The 17,671-nt window shown below is 39.5% G+C and overlaps 1 protein-coding gene across 3 annotated transcripts in view; it reads left to right on the top strand.

Annotated features, from left to right (window-relative positions):
* The window catches only part of TMOD3 (tropomodulin 3), an 84,642-nt gene that overhangs the window by 58,210 nt on the left and 8,761 nt on the right, over nt 1-17,671 (top strand). For all 3 annotated transcript variants that reach the window (XM_027099795.1, XM_027099796.1, XM_027099797.1), the window contains 5 exons: nt 5,805-5,927; nt 7,231-7,320; nt 11,020-11,150; nt 12,881-12,988; nt 16,472-16,615. In XM_027099795.1, the coding sequence (XP_026955596.1) occupies nt 5,805-5,927; nt 7,231-7,320; nt 11,020-11,150; nt 12,881-12,988; nt 16,472-16,615 (596 nt within the window). The remainder of the gene's footprint in view (nt 1-5,804; nt 5,928-7,230; nt 7,321-11,019; nt 11,151-12,880; nt 12,989-16,471; nt 16,616-17,671) is intronic.

Raw genomic sequence — 17,671 nt, 5'->3', positions numbered from 1 at the left:
GTCCAACTTCAACTTCTTTTGCATATAGCTATCCAACTGTCCAAACACTATTTGTTGAAAAGACAACTCTTGCTCAATCGAATTATCTTGGTATCCTTGTAGAAATTCAATTGACCATAAATATGAGTTTATTTCTGGGTTCTCAATTCTATTTCATTGATGTAAATGTCTTTCCTTGTACACCATAACACTATCTTGATTACAGTAACTTTGTATTTAGGTTTTTAAAAAATTATTTATTTATTTTTGGCTGCGTTGGGTCTTCGTTGCTGCGTGCAGGCTTTGTCTAGTTGTGGTGAGCGGGGGCTACTCTTGGTTGCGGTGCGTGGGCTTCTCATCGTGGTGGCTTCTTTTGTTGCCGAGCATGGGCTCTAGGCGCGCAAGCTTCAGCAGTTGTGGCTTGCGGGCTCTAGAGCGCAGGCTCAGTAGTTGTGGCACACGGGCTTAGTTGCTCCACGGCACGTGGGATCTTCCCGGACCAGAGATTGAACCCGTGTCCCCTGCACTGGCAGGTGGACACTGGGTCACCAGCGAAGTCTTCTATTAAGTTTTGAAATTGGGAAGTGTGAGTCGTTCAGCTGTTCTTTTTCAAGGTTGTTTGGCTATTCTGGGTCTCTTGGATTTCCGCATGAATTTTAGAATCACCTTGTCACTTTCTGCAAATAGCTGAGATTTGTTTAAGGGGTTAAGTCTATAAAGAGTTTGAGGAGAACCGCTTACGTACTGTATTCATAATACTAAACTTAAGTTCTGCCTATTTTATCCTTTCTTACAAAAGTAATCTTCTTTACTTTTAATTTTCTATAACAAGGTTTTATATATACGCATTGAAGTATAATTCTTACAGTGTATTCATGTTTAATCATGAAGAAATATGAAGTGATTACTTTTTGTAGTGTTAAAAACATAATACTGTATAAGCTAAATACCTCTGCAACAAAAATCTCTACATACAGAGAAATTGTAAAGAGTATCAGAAGAGGTACCGAATTATTTCACAGCTGTATAAATAGAGCAAACTTCTGTGTCACAGCATTTCCATAAGCCCTTGGAAATTTTGTTTTGCTTTGTTGTTTTTTCTGATGAGATCCATTTTGTATTTGTAAGTATTAGCAAAAGTTTATGTATGGGGAAAAATTAGATAAGAATAATGCCTCGGGACTTCCCCAGTGGCGCAGTGGTTAAGACTCCACACCCCTAGTGCAGGGACCCTGGGTTCGATCTCTGGCCAGGGAACTAGATCCCACATGCATGCCGCAACTAAGAGTTTGCATGCCACAACTAAGGAGCTGGTGAGCTGCAACTAAGGAGCCTGCCTGCCGCAACTAAGACCTGGTGCAACCAAATAAATAAACATTAAAAAAAAAAAAGAAAGAAAGAACATGCTGATGGGGGATTGGAACTCCCTTCTGCAAAAAAAAAAGAAAAGAAAAAGAATAATGTCTCTATGGACTGTGGATGAGGATTACAAAAATAAACATTTTAGATTTTTATAGCGCTTTAGATTCCATTGGTCCCTAGAATAAGACATAGGCAGCTTTTTGATAGTTTATATAGTTTTGTTTACTAAGTGAATACCATAATCCAATGTTTCTTGACCTTGGCTCCTATGCATTAGAATTCCTAGAGAGCTTTTGAAAATCCAGATGTCCCATACAGCACATCAGACCAGTTAAATCAGAATCTCTGGGGGTGGGACTTGGACATCAGAATTTATTAAAATTTTCCAGGTGAATCCATTGTGCAGCCAACATTAGCCACGGAGGTAAGATTTTGCTCAGGAAAATGTAATTATCCTGAAATGGCAATTAAAGGCATGCCATCTGAATTGTATGCCACTTTGTTATATCAGCCACTGTGAAAAGTATTAAGGAATTATCAGAATGTAATGATTTGGATTTGCCTTCATCTGTGAACTAATGATAAAAGGTTATCTAATAATCACCAGAACTCCAAAGTTTGGTGCTAAGAAGATCAGTTACATTCCACCATATAGATAAGCATTTGTTTGAGTTGAAAAGTCCACTGCTAAAGAGTTAAGTTTGAAAGCCACCAGTTTATTGGAAAAATTACTGGGTTGAGAGTTTGGGAACCTGTGTTCTAGTGCTAACTCTGCTGTGTAACTTTGAACCAGGGTATTTATATTATACTTTATACAATGAGGTAGTTGAGCTAGAGGTGATCACCAGATTATTTATTCAACTAATTGGATTGCCTGCTGTGAGCTAGGAAATGTAAGGATGGAACAGAACGTTGAAAAGCTCACAGAGGACAGACAATGTAGGGATGGAAATATAAGGATGGAACAGAACATTGAAAAGCTCACAGAGGACAGACAAACATGCAAAATGAGTAAGTGTAGCCACAGTGAAATGTTCAGGGAATTAAGGGAGCACAGAAGTGTACTTCATCTGGTTCAGCATTGGGACAAATGTGGTAGTTTTCTATTTAACAACCATTCACAAAATTCCTTCCTCCTTACTGGCAGAATCCATCTCTGAAATAGACTGAAAAGGCCAGATGCTTGCTTTTCAAGCTACCCTTGCAGGTGGGGCATGGACATGTGACCTGGTGCTGGTCAGCGAGACCAGAGAAGAAATCTATCGGACAGTTTTCCTTATAAAAGTCAGCAGTTGAGAAAGTGCCCTTCCTTCCTGCCCTGACCTTGCCGCATGAGGATGTGATACGTAGTATTACAACGGTCATCTTGAGACTAATGGCCTGAGAACAGAGGCTTCCATGCTAGTTATAGACAAAGAGAAAAACAGAGCCTGGATCTTTGACGTCAACATTGAGATGCTGAACCAACCCTTCAGCCACCTACCTGTGGAGTTATTAAGTGAGATAAAAAATACTTATTGTTGGGCTTCCCTGGTGGCGCAGTGGTTGAGAGTCCGCCTGCCGATGTAGGGGATACGGGTTCGTGCCCCGGTCCGGGAAGATCCCACATGCCGCGGAGCGGCTGGGCCTGTGAGCCATGGCCGCTGAGCCTGCACGTCCGGAGCCTGTGCTCCTCAACGGGAGAGGCCACAGCAGTGAGAGGCCTGCGTACCGCAAAAAAAAAAAACCCAAAACAAAAAAACTTATTGTTTAAACCCATGCTGCTTTGACAGTGATCTGTGAAATCAGCGGTATCAGCATCACCTGGGAGGCTGGTTAGAAATACAGATTCTTAGAGCTCATGTTAGACCTGCTACATCAGAATCTGCACTTTAATAAGATCACTAGGTAGATGACATTCACATTAAAGCTTGAGAAGCACCAGTTTAAACCACTTTAAATTGGGTATTTTGTTATATGCAGTTAAAAGCATCCTTACTAATATAAATACATTGTAGATTGGCCAAGTGCCATTTTTTAAATAAGAAAATACTTGCCTAGAAAGACTTCTGATTCAGATGTAGGAAGTTGCAAGAGACCTCTTATTCTCACCAAAACAAGCAATATAAGCTACATTAATCATAGTTAAAAAAAAAAATCAGAAAGCTTGAAGACACAAATCTTAGTGGCTCCAGAAAGTGGCAAGCCCTCCATAAGAGAGGTGATCCAAAAAAGAAAAAGGTGATCCATTCTGCGTTCTTTCCTGGCTGAAATATAGGGAAAAGGAGGAAACTACCATAGAGAGGAGTAAGGAGAAGTCAGCCTAACTTTTAAACTTTTAATGGCTGTGTATGGGCCGGCATGGTAGATTAGAAATTAGAGAATCCCTAGAGCAGCACCGTCCAGTAGAACTTTATGCCATGATGGGAATGTTCAGTATCTGCGCTAACCAGTATCGTAGCTACTAGCCAAATGCGGCTAGTGTGACTGAGAAACTGAATTTTAAATTTTAACTAATTTAAACTTAAATAGTCACATACCATATTGAACATATCATATTGAACAGTGCAGCTCTAGAGACAGGGTGAGACTGCACTACCCTCCAGTTCTTTGCTTCAGGCCTTCATTTAGTGCGAGGGATACTACTCCAAGAACTGAGGCAGTGAAGCAGAGCTGAGAGAAAACTCCTGAGGCATAGGTTTTTAGCTCGGAAGATTGAGAGAGAGACAGGAGAGCTGCGAGAAATCCCTTTCAGGCCATCTCCCACTTCACAAAGTGTAGAGCAGACAACATAAGCGTCGGGCTGAAAGATCTGCCAAGGCCCCAAAAGTGGGAAAGTGGGGGGTGGAACTGGAAAACAGAGCTCCTAGAAATCTGGCAGCCAGGACTACACATCAGGAGCAATGTGGCTACTTTACAGTTCAAAACAGTAGGCAGTGGCTGCTCAGACCTCCAGAACCTCACCAGAGTTCTAATCCTAGGCCTTGCTGAAGATTAAGTCCTGATCCTGTCCTCAAAATGTTTGAAGCCAAAAAAAAATGTTTGAAGCCAGTGAGGAAATGAATCAAACTAACGTTGCAACAAAAAGCCCAGATTCAGCTCAACTGTAGAGCATGTTACTTCAGCACTGACCTGAGTGGCACATTCCTTTCTAGGAATAAATGTCGTTTGCTTTAGTCTCTGCTATACTTTTATACAAAAATGCCCAATACGAAGTCAGAGATCTTAAAACAAATGTGGCCTATAGTCAAGAAAAGTAAACAGTCAATAGAAGACCAGAGATGACCCAAGTATTGGTGTTATCAGTCAGGAACTTTATAATAAAAATCTCAGAAAATCTGGTGGACAAGGCATGTGTGAAGAGATAAAGAATTTTGGCAGAGAGATGGAAGCTAATTTTTTTTAACAAGAACCAAGTGGAAATAATAAAAAAAGAAATATAATATCAGAAATTAAATCTTTTAGATGGGCTTAGCTGAAAATACCGGACCAGCTTTGGTCAGATTCCTGGGAGCAATCTGTATTGTGGAAGGATTTCTTATGAGTTACACTGATTGATATTTACCTTGAACAAGAATTGTACAACATTCACTACACTGATTATTAAGCCCACAAATATTTCTTTTGTTAGAACACTACATAGATTCATCAGGTCACATATTCTCACACATTTTCCTGGTAATTTTCTGATAGAAAAGAAAATAATTGGAGGTTGTGTGAATCCACACATAGGCCTTCCTAGATCACTTAGTTAGGATTTTCACCTGTCTCAGGGGGGAAACCAGAGTCAGTCTTGGTAACAGTCCCACCACGTGTAAGTACCTCTTGTTTGGTTGGCTTGTGCTGCAGCTATATCATCATTTTCCATTCCCTTCATGTTTTCAGTTTTGCATTGAACATATGGTAATAAAATATGATTTTCACATAATAAATACTGTAGGTTTCTAGAATAACTAGTTCCTTAACAGGTAATCTTGTTAGTGTCATAGAGGCTTAGAAGAACAGTGACAGAAAGGTTCAGACTACCACTCAGGACATACAGGAATTTCTTTGCAATTAGAACTTGAATTTCTGGAATTAGAATTGCCTCTGCCATCCCCCAAGGGACTGTAGCAGTTCCTTGCTTAAGAATAAGAAAATGAATTGGTTTTTCCTTAATTTATAGATTTTTTTTGTTTATTCATTTATTTTTTGATTTAGTATTTGTAGAATAATTCATAATTACTCCAAAAAGAGCCTATTTTTACTTTCACAAATGGGAAAATTTCTCGGTTCATTTCTTTCTCTTGTTCCAACTTATATGGCCAAAGTGTTGTCTTAGAAACTTATAAATACATACCGAAGATGAAACAAAATTATTGTAGATGTTAATCTTGACCTTTTACTTCAGCTTCAGCTGCACATACTTCTAATAATTTTTGTAAGAATAAAATGGTGAGTTACTAGCAGTAGTAATGAAACTAACAAACTGCTTTATTTTACAGGGAAAATATTTATCCCTAAGCAGAAACCTGTACAGACTTTTACAGAAGAAAAAGTATCTCTTGATCCAGAACTAGAAGAAGCTTTGACAAGTGCTTCTGATACAGAATTGTGTGATCTCGCAGGTATCTCCTAAAAAATTAATTTGTGAATGGTGTAGAGGGGAGGAAAATACCAGCACACGCCTTATACACACTATACAAATGCTTGCTTTGCCCAGCAGAGCGCTGTTGAATAAGTAACTGTACATTTGGCTTTGTTTTTTACACTATAAATCTGACATAAAGGATTTAGTTTCTTTAAATTCTCTTAATGGTGAAATTTTTATATTAATGGAATTTATTGATTATTGGATGTCTTTTCCCATGTTGCCATCTTTGAAAGTCTTTATAAAAATCTTTCATCAGCTGGTGCTCAGCTAGAAGCTGTCTCCAGGGTCTACTGCTATCCCATTTTATTAGAAGACCCAGAAACGGGTAACTGGAAATTAGATAAAATAGTCAATCCTGAGCTATACTCACCACTTTCCCAACTTTTCTGAAGATATATGGAACATTCCAAACCTCCCTGTGATTTTCATCATTACCAGTTTCTTATCTGGACCAGTATCTGCCCCCAGCTGCCTCCACCCACACCCATTTTTCTAGATAGAAAAATATGACACATGGGGAGAGGTTAGTACCAAATAACTTTAAGAACTAACATGTTTAAAAGGAGCAATGATGGTTCTTTGGGAAGGACCCAGGGAAGGGACAGTCAAGGTGTGGTACCACAGCTAGAGCAGGTATCTTATTCCTTGGGGTGGGCTGAGGGCTAATGGATTTATAAATGGTACATTTATCAGAGTGGAATGGGCCAGAGGCATACTGTAGCTTCTGCCTTATTTGTGCAAAAGGCCATCAAAAACCAAATCTATTTCTCCTCCTACGTGTCATTTTTGAGGGATGCTACTTTAATCTTAAATATGAGAATTCAACAATACTTTTAGTATTCTACTCTTAGCTAAAATACAAATGTAAATTAATATGAGAGTTAAGGTTAAGTTGAAAAATCTGCCTTTTATCGCATTATGTTTGGAGAAACCCTCTGAGGATGAACAGCAACAATAGATCATTTCCATTTTCTCTCTTGGCCACCAGATGGAGCTAAGCATAGACTTAGGTTTAGGGTTAAGCTGGCTCCAGCCCTGTCTAAATTCAGAAATGTGGGGAGAAAAATTACAAGGGTATTGATAAGAAAGAGATTGTAGGTGGTTTTTAATCATGTTTTCTCTCTTTTTTTTTAAGCTATGAAATGTGTATTTAATTGAGTAGGCAAAAGCCCAGCGAGTGTTAAAATCGTTGATAGAAATTTGGGGGCATAAAATTAATTCTTTATGTTTAAAATTGATGGACATAAAAAAATAATTTTCTTTTTCTATATTTATAGCTATTCTTGGGATGCACAATTTGATAACGAATACACAGTTCTGCAATATAGTGGGAAGTAGTAATGGTGTCGACCAAGAACATTTTTCAAGTGAGTAATTATAATGCTTTGTGAATTCCAATCCTTTGTTAATTATGTTTTGTTTTCTCCATGTAATAGCTTCAGTATTTGCATACCAAATGTTATGCATATGTACTTGAAACCTAAGATTCCAGTTAGATGGTATTGACCTAGAAAACCATTGAGAATAGAATATTAAATATTTTATGCTTAATGTGTCAGCAAATGTAATAGGAACTACTCTCACCTCACTAAATAATACTAATGGTAAACGCTATAAAAACTAGTCAAACTTGGCTTTTACTGATATTTTGTTTTCAGTGTTCCTGATTTTCAAGAAAACCCCAACAGTGCTGGCAAAGAAAGTATATTATAAAATCAGATTCAGGGGAAAGCAAAGAACTATTCAGCCCCTAAACCTTTTAGTCTGACGCAAAGTATTAAATAACATAAAGCAAAGCTTTTTAAAAATTTTATTTATAAGACATCTTAAAATCACCAAAGTTGGGCTTCCCTGGCGGCGCAGTGGTTGAGAGTCCGCCTGCCGATGCAGGGGACACGGGTTCGTGCCCCGGTCCGGGAAGATCCCACATGCCGCGGAGCGGCTGGGCCCGTGAGCCATGGCCGCTGAGCCTGCGCATCCGGAGCCTGTTTCTCCGCAACGGGAGAGGCCGCAACAGTGAGAGGCCCATGAACCGCAAAAAAAAAAATCACCAAAGTCATGCCTATTTTGTAATAAATTTAAACAAGACCTGAGGGCACAAGGTAAGCAGTAGAAGTGTCTCTATTCACAGCCGTCATGCCTCCTACTCCCCGTACCCTACCTCCACCCCCTCCCTGTTAACAATTGGGAATATATCCTTCCAGACTTTGTATTATGCTTATATAAACTTACATATGTATACGTGCTATACACGAATTGTCTTTTCTTTTCTTACAAAATTGGGATCATACTAGAAATATTTCTTGTCCCTGAATTTTTCAATAATAATACTGTTGGCTGATTTTTTTGAATGCTTACCATGGGCCATGTTCTTTGCACAGCTCTTGAATGTAAATTGTTCTCAATCCTCACAACAGTTCTACGAAACAAGTATTATTATCTTTAATATGCCTTTGAAGGAGCTGAGGTTTTAAAATGATTAAGTAACTAGCTTCAATATCCCACAAAATCGGTGTTGAGGATTTTAATCCATGCTATATATAGTATATCACTTAGCAATATATCACATTTCCTAGTTAGTACATACAGACTTACCTCATTCAAACATCTGTATAACATTCCATTTTATGAATGTTCTATAATTGGCCATTCCCCTATTTTTTTACTTTCTATTGTAGAAATGTTCAAGCATACATTATAGAAGAGGGAATAATATATCCATCGTCCAGCTTCAGCTGTTTTTCACATTATGCCAGCTGGGTTTCATCCACCGTCTGCCTCCCTCCCACCCCTTCTACTCTTTTCCCTGGAATATTTTAAAGCAAATCCTGTTTGTTTGTATTACTTCACCCATAAATATTTCCATATGTGTCTCTTACAAAGGCTTTTCTTGTAACATAACCACAATGCCATTATCAAACTTAAAGATTACCATCAATTCCTTCATATCATCTAATACCCAGTCCATGTTCAGATTTCCCATTTTCTCTCAAAAACGTCATTTCACAGCTGGTTTGTTCAAATCAGGATCAAGATAAGGGTCACATATTGCATTTGGTTGTCGTTTGGTTTAAGTTCCTCTTAATTTCTTAACAGCTCTCCTCCTCAGCTTCTTTCCCACTTTCTTCATGGCATTTATCCCTTGAAGAAACTGTGTTGTCATGTAGAATTTTCCACATTCTGGATTTGGCTGATTGCAACCTTGTAGTATCATTTTACTTGTTTCTCTCTACCTCCTGTGTTTCTGTAAACTGTTGTTTTCTAGAAGCTTGATCAAATTCAGGTGCAGTTTTTAATTTTTTTTGGCAAGAATGCTTCCTGGGTAATGACTGAATCACATTAGGAAGTATATCAAGTCTGGTCCTTCCTCTTTGGGGAATGTGTTAAGATTGATCAGTGGACTCAAATTTTGGCAACCTGATCCATCCAATTAAAGTTCCCCATGAACCTTTCTTAATGGTTTCCACATCCTGTTGACTGGATCCATTATTTCATTATAGAGCGAGGCTCTTTATACGCATTCTGCAGAGAACAAAAGGAATTTTTTGGTTGTAGAAAATTTAGAATTGAGGAAGAGCTCATTGAATTTTCCATTCAGTGAGGAAGATTTTCTCCAGTCCCCTTGATCTACCATGTTGAAGAAGACTGCCTTGCTGATCTTTCAACTGTCTTCAGGAAATTAATTTTCAGACTTTTGTCTGAGCTGATCTCTTCAGGATGCTGTGTGTAGGAGGGTGTCTCTGTGTGTGTGTGTGTGTGTGTGTGTGTGTGTGTGTGTGTGTGTGTGTGCGCGCGCGCGCGTGATATTTGAAAAGAACAAGGTACTCTTAGAGGGAATTTATTGGATGAGTAAGCAATATACTTTGTCTTAAGGTGAGTTTTGCTCCTAAAAGCTAGAGGAGGGCAGCAGGGAATAACTAAGCCAGACTCACTGTGACCCTGTCAGTCTTTCCATGTCACTTGCTCTTAATGTTGTGGTCATTCTCGTCTTTAAGAATCTGATGCTCTAGGTGTTCTCTCCAGAAAATATATCCATAAAAGTTTATCTGTTATAGGTGTTCATGGACCTCCACACATACCTCAGAGCGCATTTACATCTCACTAGAGGGTTCAAGCCTTCTGGGTCCTCTTTCAGTTTTGAATAGCTGTATTCTGGCCATGTGTGTGGGTATAAATGGTGAAGGATTGGGCTGTAGGATGAAGGAGGGCAGGGAATTCCTGTCTCAGTAGTTCTTCTATGCACCATTACCTTTCTCTGTTTCCCCATTCCCTGTTTCTACTCTTCTTCCTGATAAGAGTCCTCTGCCCTTTCCCATTGCATAGTACTCCCCACAGGAGGAACAGGCAGTGTGTCCTTCTGTCAACTCACTCTTTGTGGAGGCTGTGTTTGTTCATGTCTCTGATTCTTACTGCCTTTGAATTAATTACTAGTCAAACCTCAGAGAAACTGATGAGTTGTTAGATTTTGTCATATGAGAACTTTATCTTGAACATTGCTAAAAATAAATGGGATCACCAGCTTGTGTCATCAACTATATTTTCATGGTAAAGATATCTTGTAATACACCGAGGCAAGAGGCAGTGAAAATACTCATTTTTGAAGGCTGATACACTGCAAACAAATTAAATGAATTATGTTTGGTATTTATATTCAGTAAAATTTTATTTCAGTGCTTTATGTGGGAGCACATAAAGGATCTTTTAGAAATTTGGGGAGGGCTTCCCTGGTGGCGCAGTTGTTGAGAGTCCACCTGCCGATGCAGGGGACGTGGGTTCGTGCCCCGGTCTGGGAAGATCCCACATGCTGCGGAGCGGCTGGGCCCGTGAGCCATGGCCGCTGAGCCTGCGCGTCCGGAGCCTGTGCCCCACAACGGGAGAGGCCACAGCAGTGAGAGGCCCGCGTACCGCAAAACAAAAAAAATAAATAAATTTGGGGAAAGAAACTTATAAATTTGTTCTACTGAATATGTTTGTGTATGTGTGCTGTGCGTTTCCAAGTTAATATATGCATTCACTGTAATAGTATCAACCAGTTACACTCTTGCTCTTTTCATTTGTTGCTACAGATGTGGTAAAAGGTGAAAAGATTCTTCCAGTATTTGATGAGCCCCCAAATCCAACCAATGTTGAAGAGAGTTTACAGAGAATTAAAGAAAATGATGTTCGTCTTGTTGAAGTTAATTTGAATAACATAAAGGTAGGTGTGATAAGCAAACAAAAAGTTGTTTTGAATTGCTTTGAGTCAGTTGGATCTAGGATGAGAGCTGGGCAGTTTTGATATAGTCTAATCCTTTCTACTTAATAGTAAAGTTTTTACTTCTAGTAGTATACTAACATAGATTCCTTCGATTTTAGAAGTTAAAGTATTATAGTATTTTTCTGATTTACTTTTTAAAGGCTATCACATAGAAATATAAACTCTACAGACTGTCAGAGTATACCTCTCGGGCTTCCAAAGTACTGCCCACTTCTAGGAGCATTTTAGCCTTTCAGGTTTTGCTTTTTTAATCAGCTCTCTTGAGCTGTAAGGTATATATAGTGAAATTCTCCCTTTCTAGTGTGCAGTTCTATGAGTTAAAGCAAATGGATACAGTTGTACAACTACCACCACAGTCAGATGTAGAACAACATGTCACAATCCTGTGTCATCATTCCCTGCCACCAGCTCTAGCACCTGACAACCAGGGATCTGTTTCCTTTCCCTATCGTTCTGCCTTCTCCAGAATTTCATATAAATGGAACTATATAGTGTGTAGCCGTTGAGTCTGGTTTCTTTCACTTCGCACAGTACATTTGAGACTCGTCCATGCTGTTGTGTGTCTCAGTGGTTTGCTCCTTCGTGTTGTAGAGCAGCATTCCTTTGTCTGGATGTGCTGCAGTTTGTGTGTCCGTTCACCAGTTGATAGACATATGAGTTGCTTCCAGTTTGGGATGATTATAAATAAAGCCACTATACACATACACATCCAGGTTTTTGTGTGAATGTATGTTTTCATTTCTCTTGAGTAAACACCTAGAATTGGGCTTTGTGGGATCTCACTGGGATTTTTAAAATGCAACTCTTCCTTGGAGTAAAGAAAGAAGAAATGAGTTAGGAGGGCACAGGGATAATTAATTACCAAAGAGTAAACTCAGATGATCTCAACGTATTAGCCATTGTATAATAGCTTCATTACAGATTCCTCATTTTAAATCTTAATATATCTGAATTGGAGGAAGGGAGAACATGTGGAAATTACAAGAACCTAGGGAATTAGACCTCTGTGCTCTTTTTGTGGGTGTTCCTTCCTGTGAGTGGAGGGGGAAAAGCCTTGGGGAAAGCTAATATCCCTAGTTGATCACTAGTCTTATTTTTTAAAAAAATTCAGTTCAATTCAGTGTATGTCTGTCTCTAAATCAATAGTAACAATCTGAAAATAGGCAGGCTACAGGAAATTGAAGTCTTGGTACCAAGGGGAAAGATCAGTGTCTCCTAAAACTCTCTCTTTCCTCATTTCAAGAAATGTAGAGTTAATCTCTCTTAATACCTTGCAGCTTGAGTGACTGAAAACAGTATGTCATCTGCCTCAGGAATCATCATAAGTAGATTCCCACATCTTTCTCTTTGTAGAAAAGTGGATCCACTTTGAGTACTCAAGGGCCGACTTCTCATAATACAAATAATTAAAAAGAATTTCTTTAACCTCAAAGCTAGAGAAACAGTGATGTATGCTCTGCTCTATGCCAACAGTTTGTACCATAATAGAGAAATCAAAGAAGTAAGAAGGAGGCTGAGTTGTTTGTTTTCAGTTGTAGACCAGCGGTTGTATGTTACATAATTTCTGAATACATTTTAATGCGAAAAAGAAAGTACAGATGTATTTGATTAATGGACTGAATTTCCTGAAACCTAAAATGTAATAATGTTTCACATTTTTGTCTTTCAAGAATATCCCAATTCCAACCCTAAAAGATTTTGCAAAGGCTTTGGAAACCAACACACATGTGAAATATTTCAGTCTTGCAGCCACCCGAAGCAATGACCCCGTTGCTGTTGTAAGTAAGCTAACTACTAATAATATCGAAATTATGGCTGTGTAATACCAGGGCATGTTACAAAGGTGCTTAAACTGATTTTATGAACAAGACTTACTCTCTTTTAATTCAACTATACTTCAATAAAAAATAAATTTAAAAACTAAAATAATTTTTTAATGTAGTTTCAAAACTGTGTTTTAAGATTGACTGTTAGTAACCATGATGTGCAACAATCAATAAAAGCAAATATCAGTAAAAAAAAAAAAATTTACTTTTTCAATTGATGTTTACTATTGGGCAATACATTATTTACTACCATTTTATGTTTACTTTTTTCGGTATTTCCTTTCTATGAAATTTTTTAAACATAAATGGAGTCATGCAGTGTAGGCTGTTCTGCAACTTAATTTTTCACTTAACCGTGTATCTCAGAGATCTTTTCATACCAACATATAAAGTTATACATCATTCTTTTAACACCTGCAGAGGGTTCCATTTATGGATGTATAGTGTTGAATTTTTATCAAATGCTTTTTCTGTGTCTGTTGAGGTGATCATGTGGTTTTATTCATGTGGTCCTTTATTCAGTTAATATGGTATATTACATTGATTAATTGTTTTAATAATTATTTTATTATTTATTTTTGGCTGCATTGGGTCTTCATTGCTGTGCATGGGCTTTCTCTAGTTGTGGCGAGCGGGGGCTACTCTTCAGTGCGGTGCGCAGGCTTCTATTGCAGTGGCTTCTCTTGTTGTGGAGCACGGGCTCTAGGCACGTGGGCTCAGTAGTTGCGGCTCGTGGGCTCTAGAACGCAGGCTCAGTAGTTGTGGTGCACGGGCTTAGTTGCTCTGTGGCATGTGGAATCTTCTGGACCAGGGATCGAACCTGTGTCCCCTGCATTGGCAGGCGGAGTCTTAACCACTGCACCACCAGGGAAGTCCCACATTGATTAACTTTGTTTGTTTGTTTTGTTTTTGCGGTACACGGGCCTCTCACTGTTGTGGCCTCTCCCGCTGCGGAGCACAGGCTCCGGACGCGCAGGCTCAGCGGCCATGGCTCACGGGCCCAGCCGCTCCGCGGCATGTGGGATCTTCCCGGACCGGGGCACGAACCCGTGTCCCCTGCATCGGTAGGCGGACTCTCAACCGCTGCGCCACCAGGGAAGCCCCTGATTAATTTTTATATGTTAAATCAACGTTGCATTTCTGGGGTAAATCCCACTTGATCAGGGTATAAACCCTTTTCTTCTTGGCTTTGAGGATAGCACTCCCTTTGATTCTCCTCCTACCTCTCTGGTCCCTATACTGGTTCCTCCTCATCTCCCCAACATCTAAACATCTAAATGGCTCAGAGCTCAGTTCTAGTCCTTCTTCTTTTCTCTATCTGCACTCACTTTCTGGGTGATCTCATTCTGTTTCATTGCTATATATTATCTATGCATGCTGATGACTCCCAATATTATTATCTCCAGTTCACACCTCTCCCCTCAACTCCAAACCCATGTCCAGCTACTGCTTAACAGCTTTACTTGTATATCTAACAGACGTCTCAAATCCAAGCCCCAAACCAAACTCCTGACTTCCGTCCCATACCTGCCTCTCTCACACTCTTTCCTATCTCACTAAATGGCAACTTCATTCTTTCATTTGCTCAAGTCAAAAAATAAAATAATAATAATGGAGTGATCCTTGACTTCCCTTTCTCACAACTTTAAATGTATATCCAGCTGTGTCTTCAAGTATTTCCTGTATATCCAACCACGTCTCACCATTTTCACAGCTACCACCCTGGTCCAAGCCACTGACTTCTCTCACCTGGATTATCCTAATTGAGCTGCCTGCTTCATCTCTATACACAGCATCAGAAGTGACTCTTAAAACTTAAGTGTTCTCATTCCTGTACTCAGAACCCTCCAGCAGTTCTCTGTCTCACTAAGTAAAAATCAGAATCTTTCAGTGGCCTAATGAGGCCTTACATGAGCAGACCTCATCTCCCCTCTTGCTGTTTCTTTCATTCTGCTCCAGCCATACAGCCTCCTTGCTCTCCCTCAGACATGCCGTGCATGCTCCCAACTGAGAGCCTTTACACTTGTTCCTCCTGCCTAGAACTTTCTCCCTGAAGATATTCCACGTAATTTTACTTCATCACTTAAATTATTTCAGTCCTTGCTCAGATGTCACCTTCCAGGTGAGGCCTTTCCTGACCCCCGTATATAAAACAGCAACCCCACTCCTACACCCAGCACTCCCCATCCACCCTGCTATGCCTTTTTTTCCTCCTCTATAGCCCTTTTTACCATCTGACATTACGTTTTGCTTACTTACTATGTGGGCCCCCCACTAAAATGTAAGTTCCATTAGGTAGAGACTTGTATGTTTTATTTCTGAATTTACAGAACAGTACTTATCAAAAATAGGCCATTGTAATATTTTAATAAATGTGTGTACAGATGGATGGATAAGGGATTTGCTCCAAGTCACATAGCCAGTTGTTGCTATTAGAATGTTCAGGTGTGTAGATATCTGTCCCCAGTTCTTTCTAGTATCACTGTGCAGTATTGCCTTTTCTTTAACTTGACTTTAATTTTAAGCTTGATCTTACCCATATTCTCTGGAGTTTGGCCTTTCTTTTGATGCCTCTGCAGGACTTTGTAAATAAACTCACACTCCTCTTCTTCCTCCTCCCCCCCTCCCTTCTCTTTCACCTCTGCTCACTTACAGGCTTTGTTAATTAATCAGTATAGCACTTATTAAGCACTGGGTCAAATGCCTAGCACTGCCATATCCTGTGAGAAATGTAACGGAAGCAGATGGAAAACATACCGTTCTTTGAATATTTAGTTAGCCCCTTCTCCCTAGTTTTTGTGCTCTCTCAGTTCCAGTCATCTGTGATCTTTTCTGGCCTTCTGCCTTAGGCAGTCCTTTTGGTCCCTGCCTTGGAAATTAGTCCATAATTTACCCTCATTTGGGCTTCACAGTAACCCAGCTGCAGCAGGACGCAAGTAAGAAAAGATGTTCCAAAGAGAAATTGATGGGACTTCCCTGGCAGTCCAGCGGTTAAGACTCTGCGCTCCCACTGCAGGGGGGTGTGGGTTTGATCCCTGGTCAGGGAACTACGATCCTGAATGCTGTGCAGTGCCAGCAAAGGGAAATAAAAAGGCAAAGAGACATTGATGAAGTTACTCCTACACAGAGACTCAGAGAAAGTATGAGAGACGCAGGAGAAAGAAGCATGAAGTGGAAGTAGGAATGAACAGCAGTAGAGAATGTTACCGATGGGGAATTACACATGACAAAAAAAAAAATCTAAAGTCTGTGACCAAGTACATGTGAAAATAGATACATGTGAGACCTGTGAGGTGTAGTGTGTCAAGCTAAAACAATCTAATAAGAAACGTTAAAGCAGTTGTATTGATTTGTGTATTTGTTTCAGGCTTGTTCAGTGTTTATTTACTATGTGCTGTCAAACTGTAATCTCCAAATATTTTCTTTAATTTCCAGGCTTTTGCAGAGATGCTAAGAGTGAACAAAAATTTGAAGAGCTTAAATATGGAGTCCAACTTTATTACAGGAGCTGGGATTCTAGCACTGATTGATGCTTTGAGAGATAATGAAACCCTGGCTGAGCTGAAAATCGACAATCAGGTCGGTGATGTACAGCAGCAGCTTTGAGGAAACTACAGCTCACACTCTGTGCAGGGCTTGGGGACTCAGGAGGTGGGTGGGAGGAGGGCTTTCAGGGAACCCTTCGGAAGGTGGTCCTGAAAAGGGATGAGAGAACATTTGGGGCATCCAGAATATTAACTTAATGTATAGAAAGGTATACAAGCAACTCTCCCTGGTTGGTCTTAAGAGAATTTAGATGGCTGGCTGTTTTGAACTGGAATAATTCTTACAGGTAACAGTCCATCCTCAAATTTTTCAGCTCTTCAGTGGCAAGATCCACATAATAGAATTTTTGCATCTGTAGCATGTCAGTCCCAGACACAGTAGGTGAACAGAACAGGCTCAGTGAAAAGCAGAAAACTCCAGTACCCAGGTTACCCAGAGACACATACTCCTACGCAGCCACATTCAGTGCTGACACTGTAAGATAATGCTGGGTCACCCATGCCAGACGCACTTTTCTTTAAAGAAGCAGAGAAATATACATGTTAGAGGTGTTTCCATACAGAGTGGTAATGAACTAAAAATAAAACAACATTACACATTTGACTAAAACACTTCAGTCTATTTTATTTGAAAAATACTTATTTTAAAAAAATATGTGGTAAATGACTCCCTTAATCCTTCAAAGTAAGTAAATTTTGTAGATTATGAAGGTAGAAAGAAGAGTTATATCTTAAAATTTAACCAGAATGCTATTTAATCAATGTTTCCAATTTTTTTATTGAGATATAATTCACTTACCATAAAATTTACTCTTTTAAAGTATACAATTAAATGCTTTTTAGTATATTCATAGAGTTGTGCAACCATCACCACTGTCTAACTCCAGAACATCTTCATCGCCCCAAAAAGAAACTCCACACCCATCAGCAGTCACTTCCTAGTCGCCCTTCCCACCAACCCCTGGCAACCACGAATCTACTTTCTGTCTCTGTGCATTTGCCTATTTTGGACAGTTCATATCAATGGAGTTCTGTAATATGTGACCTTTTGTGTCTTCCTTCTTTCACTTAGCAAAATGTTAAGGAGGTT

This window comes from Aethalodelphis obliquidens, unplaced genomic scaffold, assembly GCF_003676395.1.
Source record: "Aethalodelphis obliquidens isolate GAN/ISIS:26980383/991018 unplaced genomic scaffold, ASM367639v1 scaffold142, whole genome shotgun sequence".
Lineage (NCBI taxonomy): Eukaryota > Metazoa > Chordata > Mammalia > Artiodactyla > Delphinidae > Aethalodelphis > Aethalodelphis obliquidens.
The sequence above is the reverse complement of the archived record's forward strand: the minus strand, read 5'-3'. Positions and strand labels throughout refer to the sequence as shown.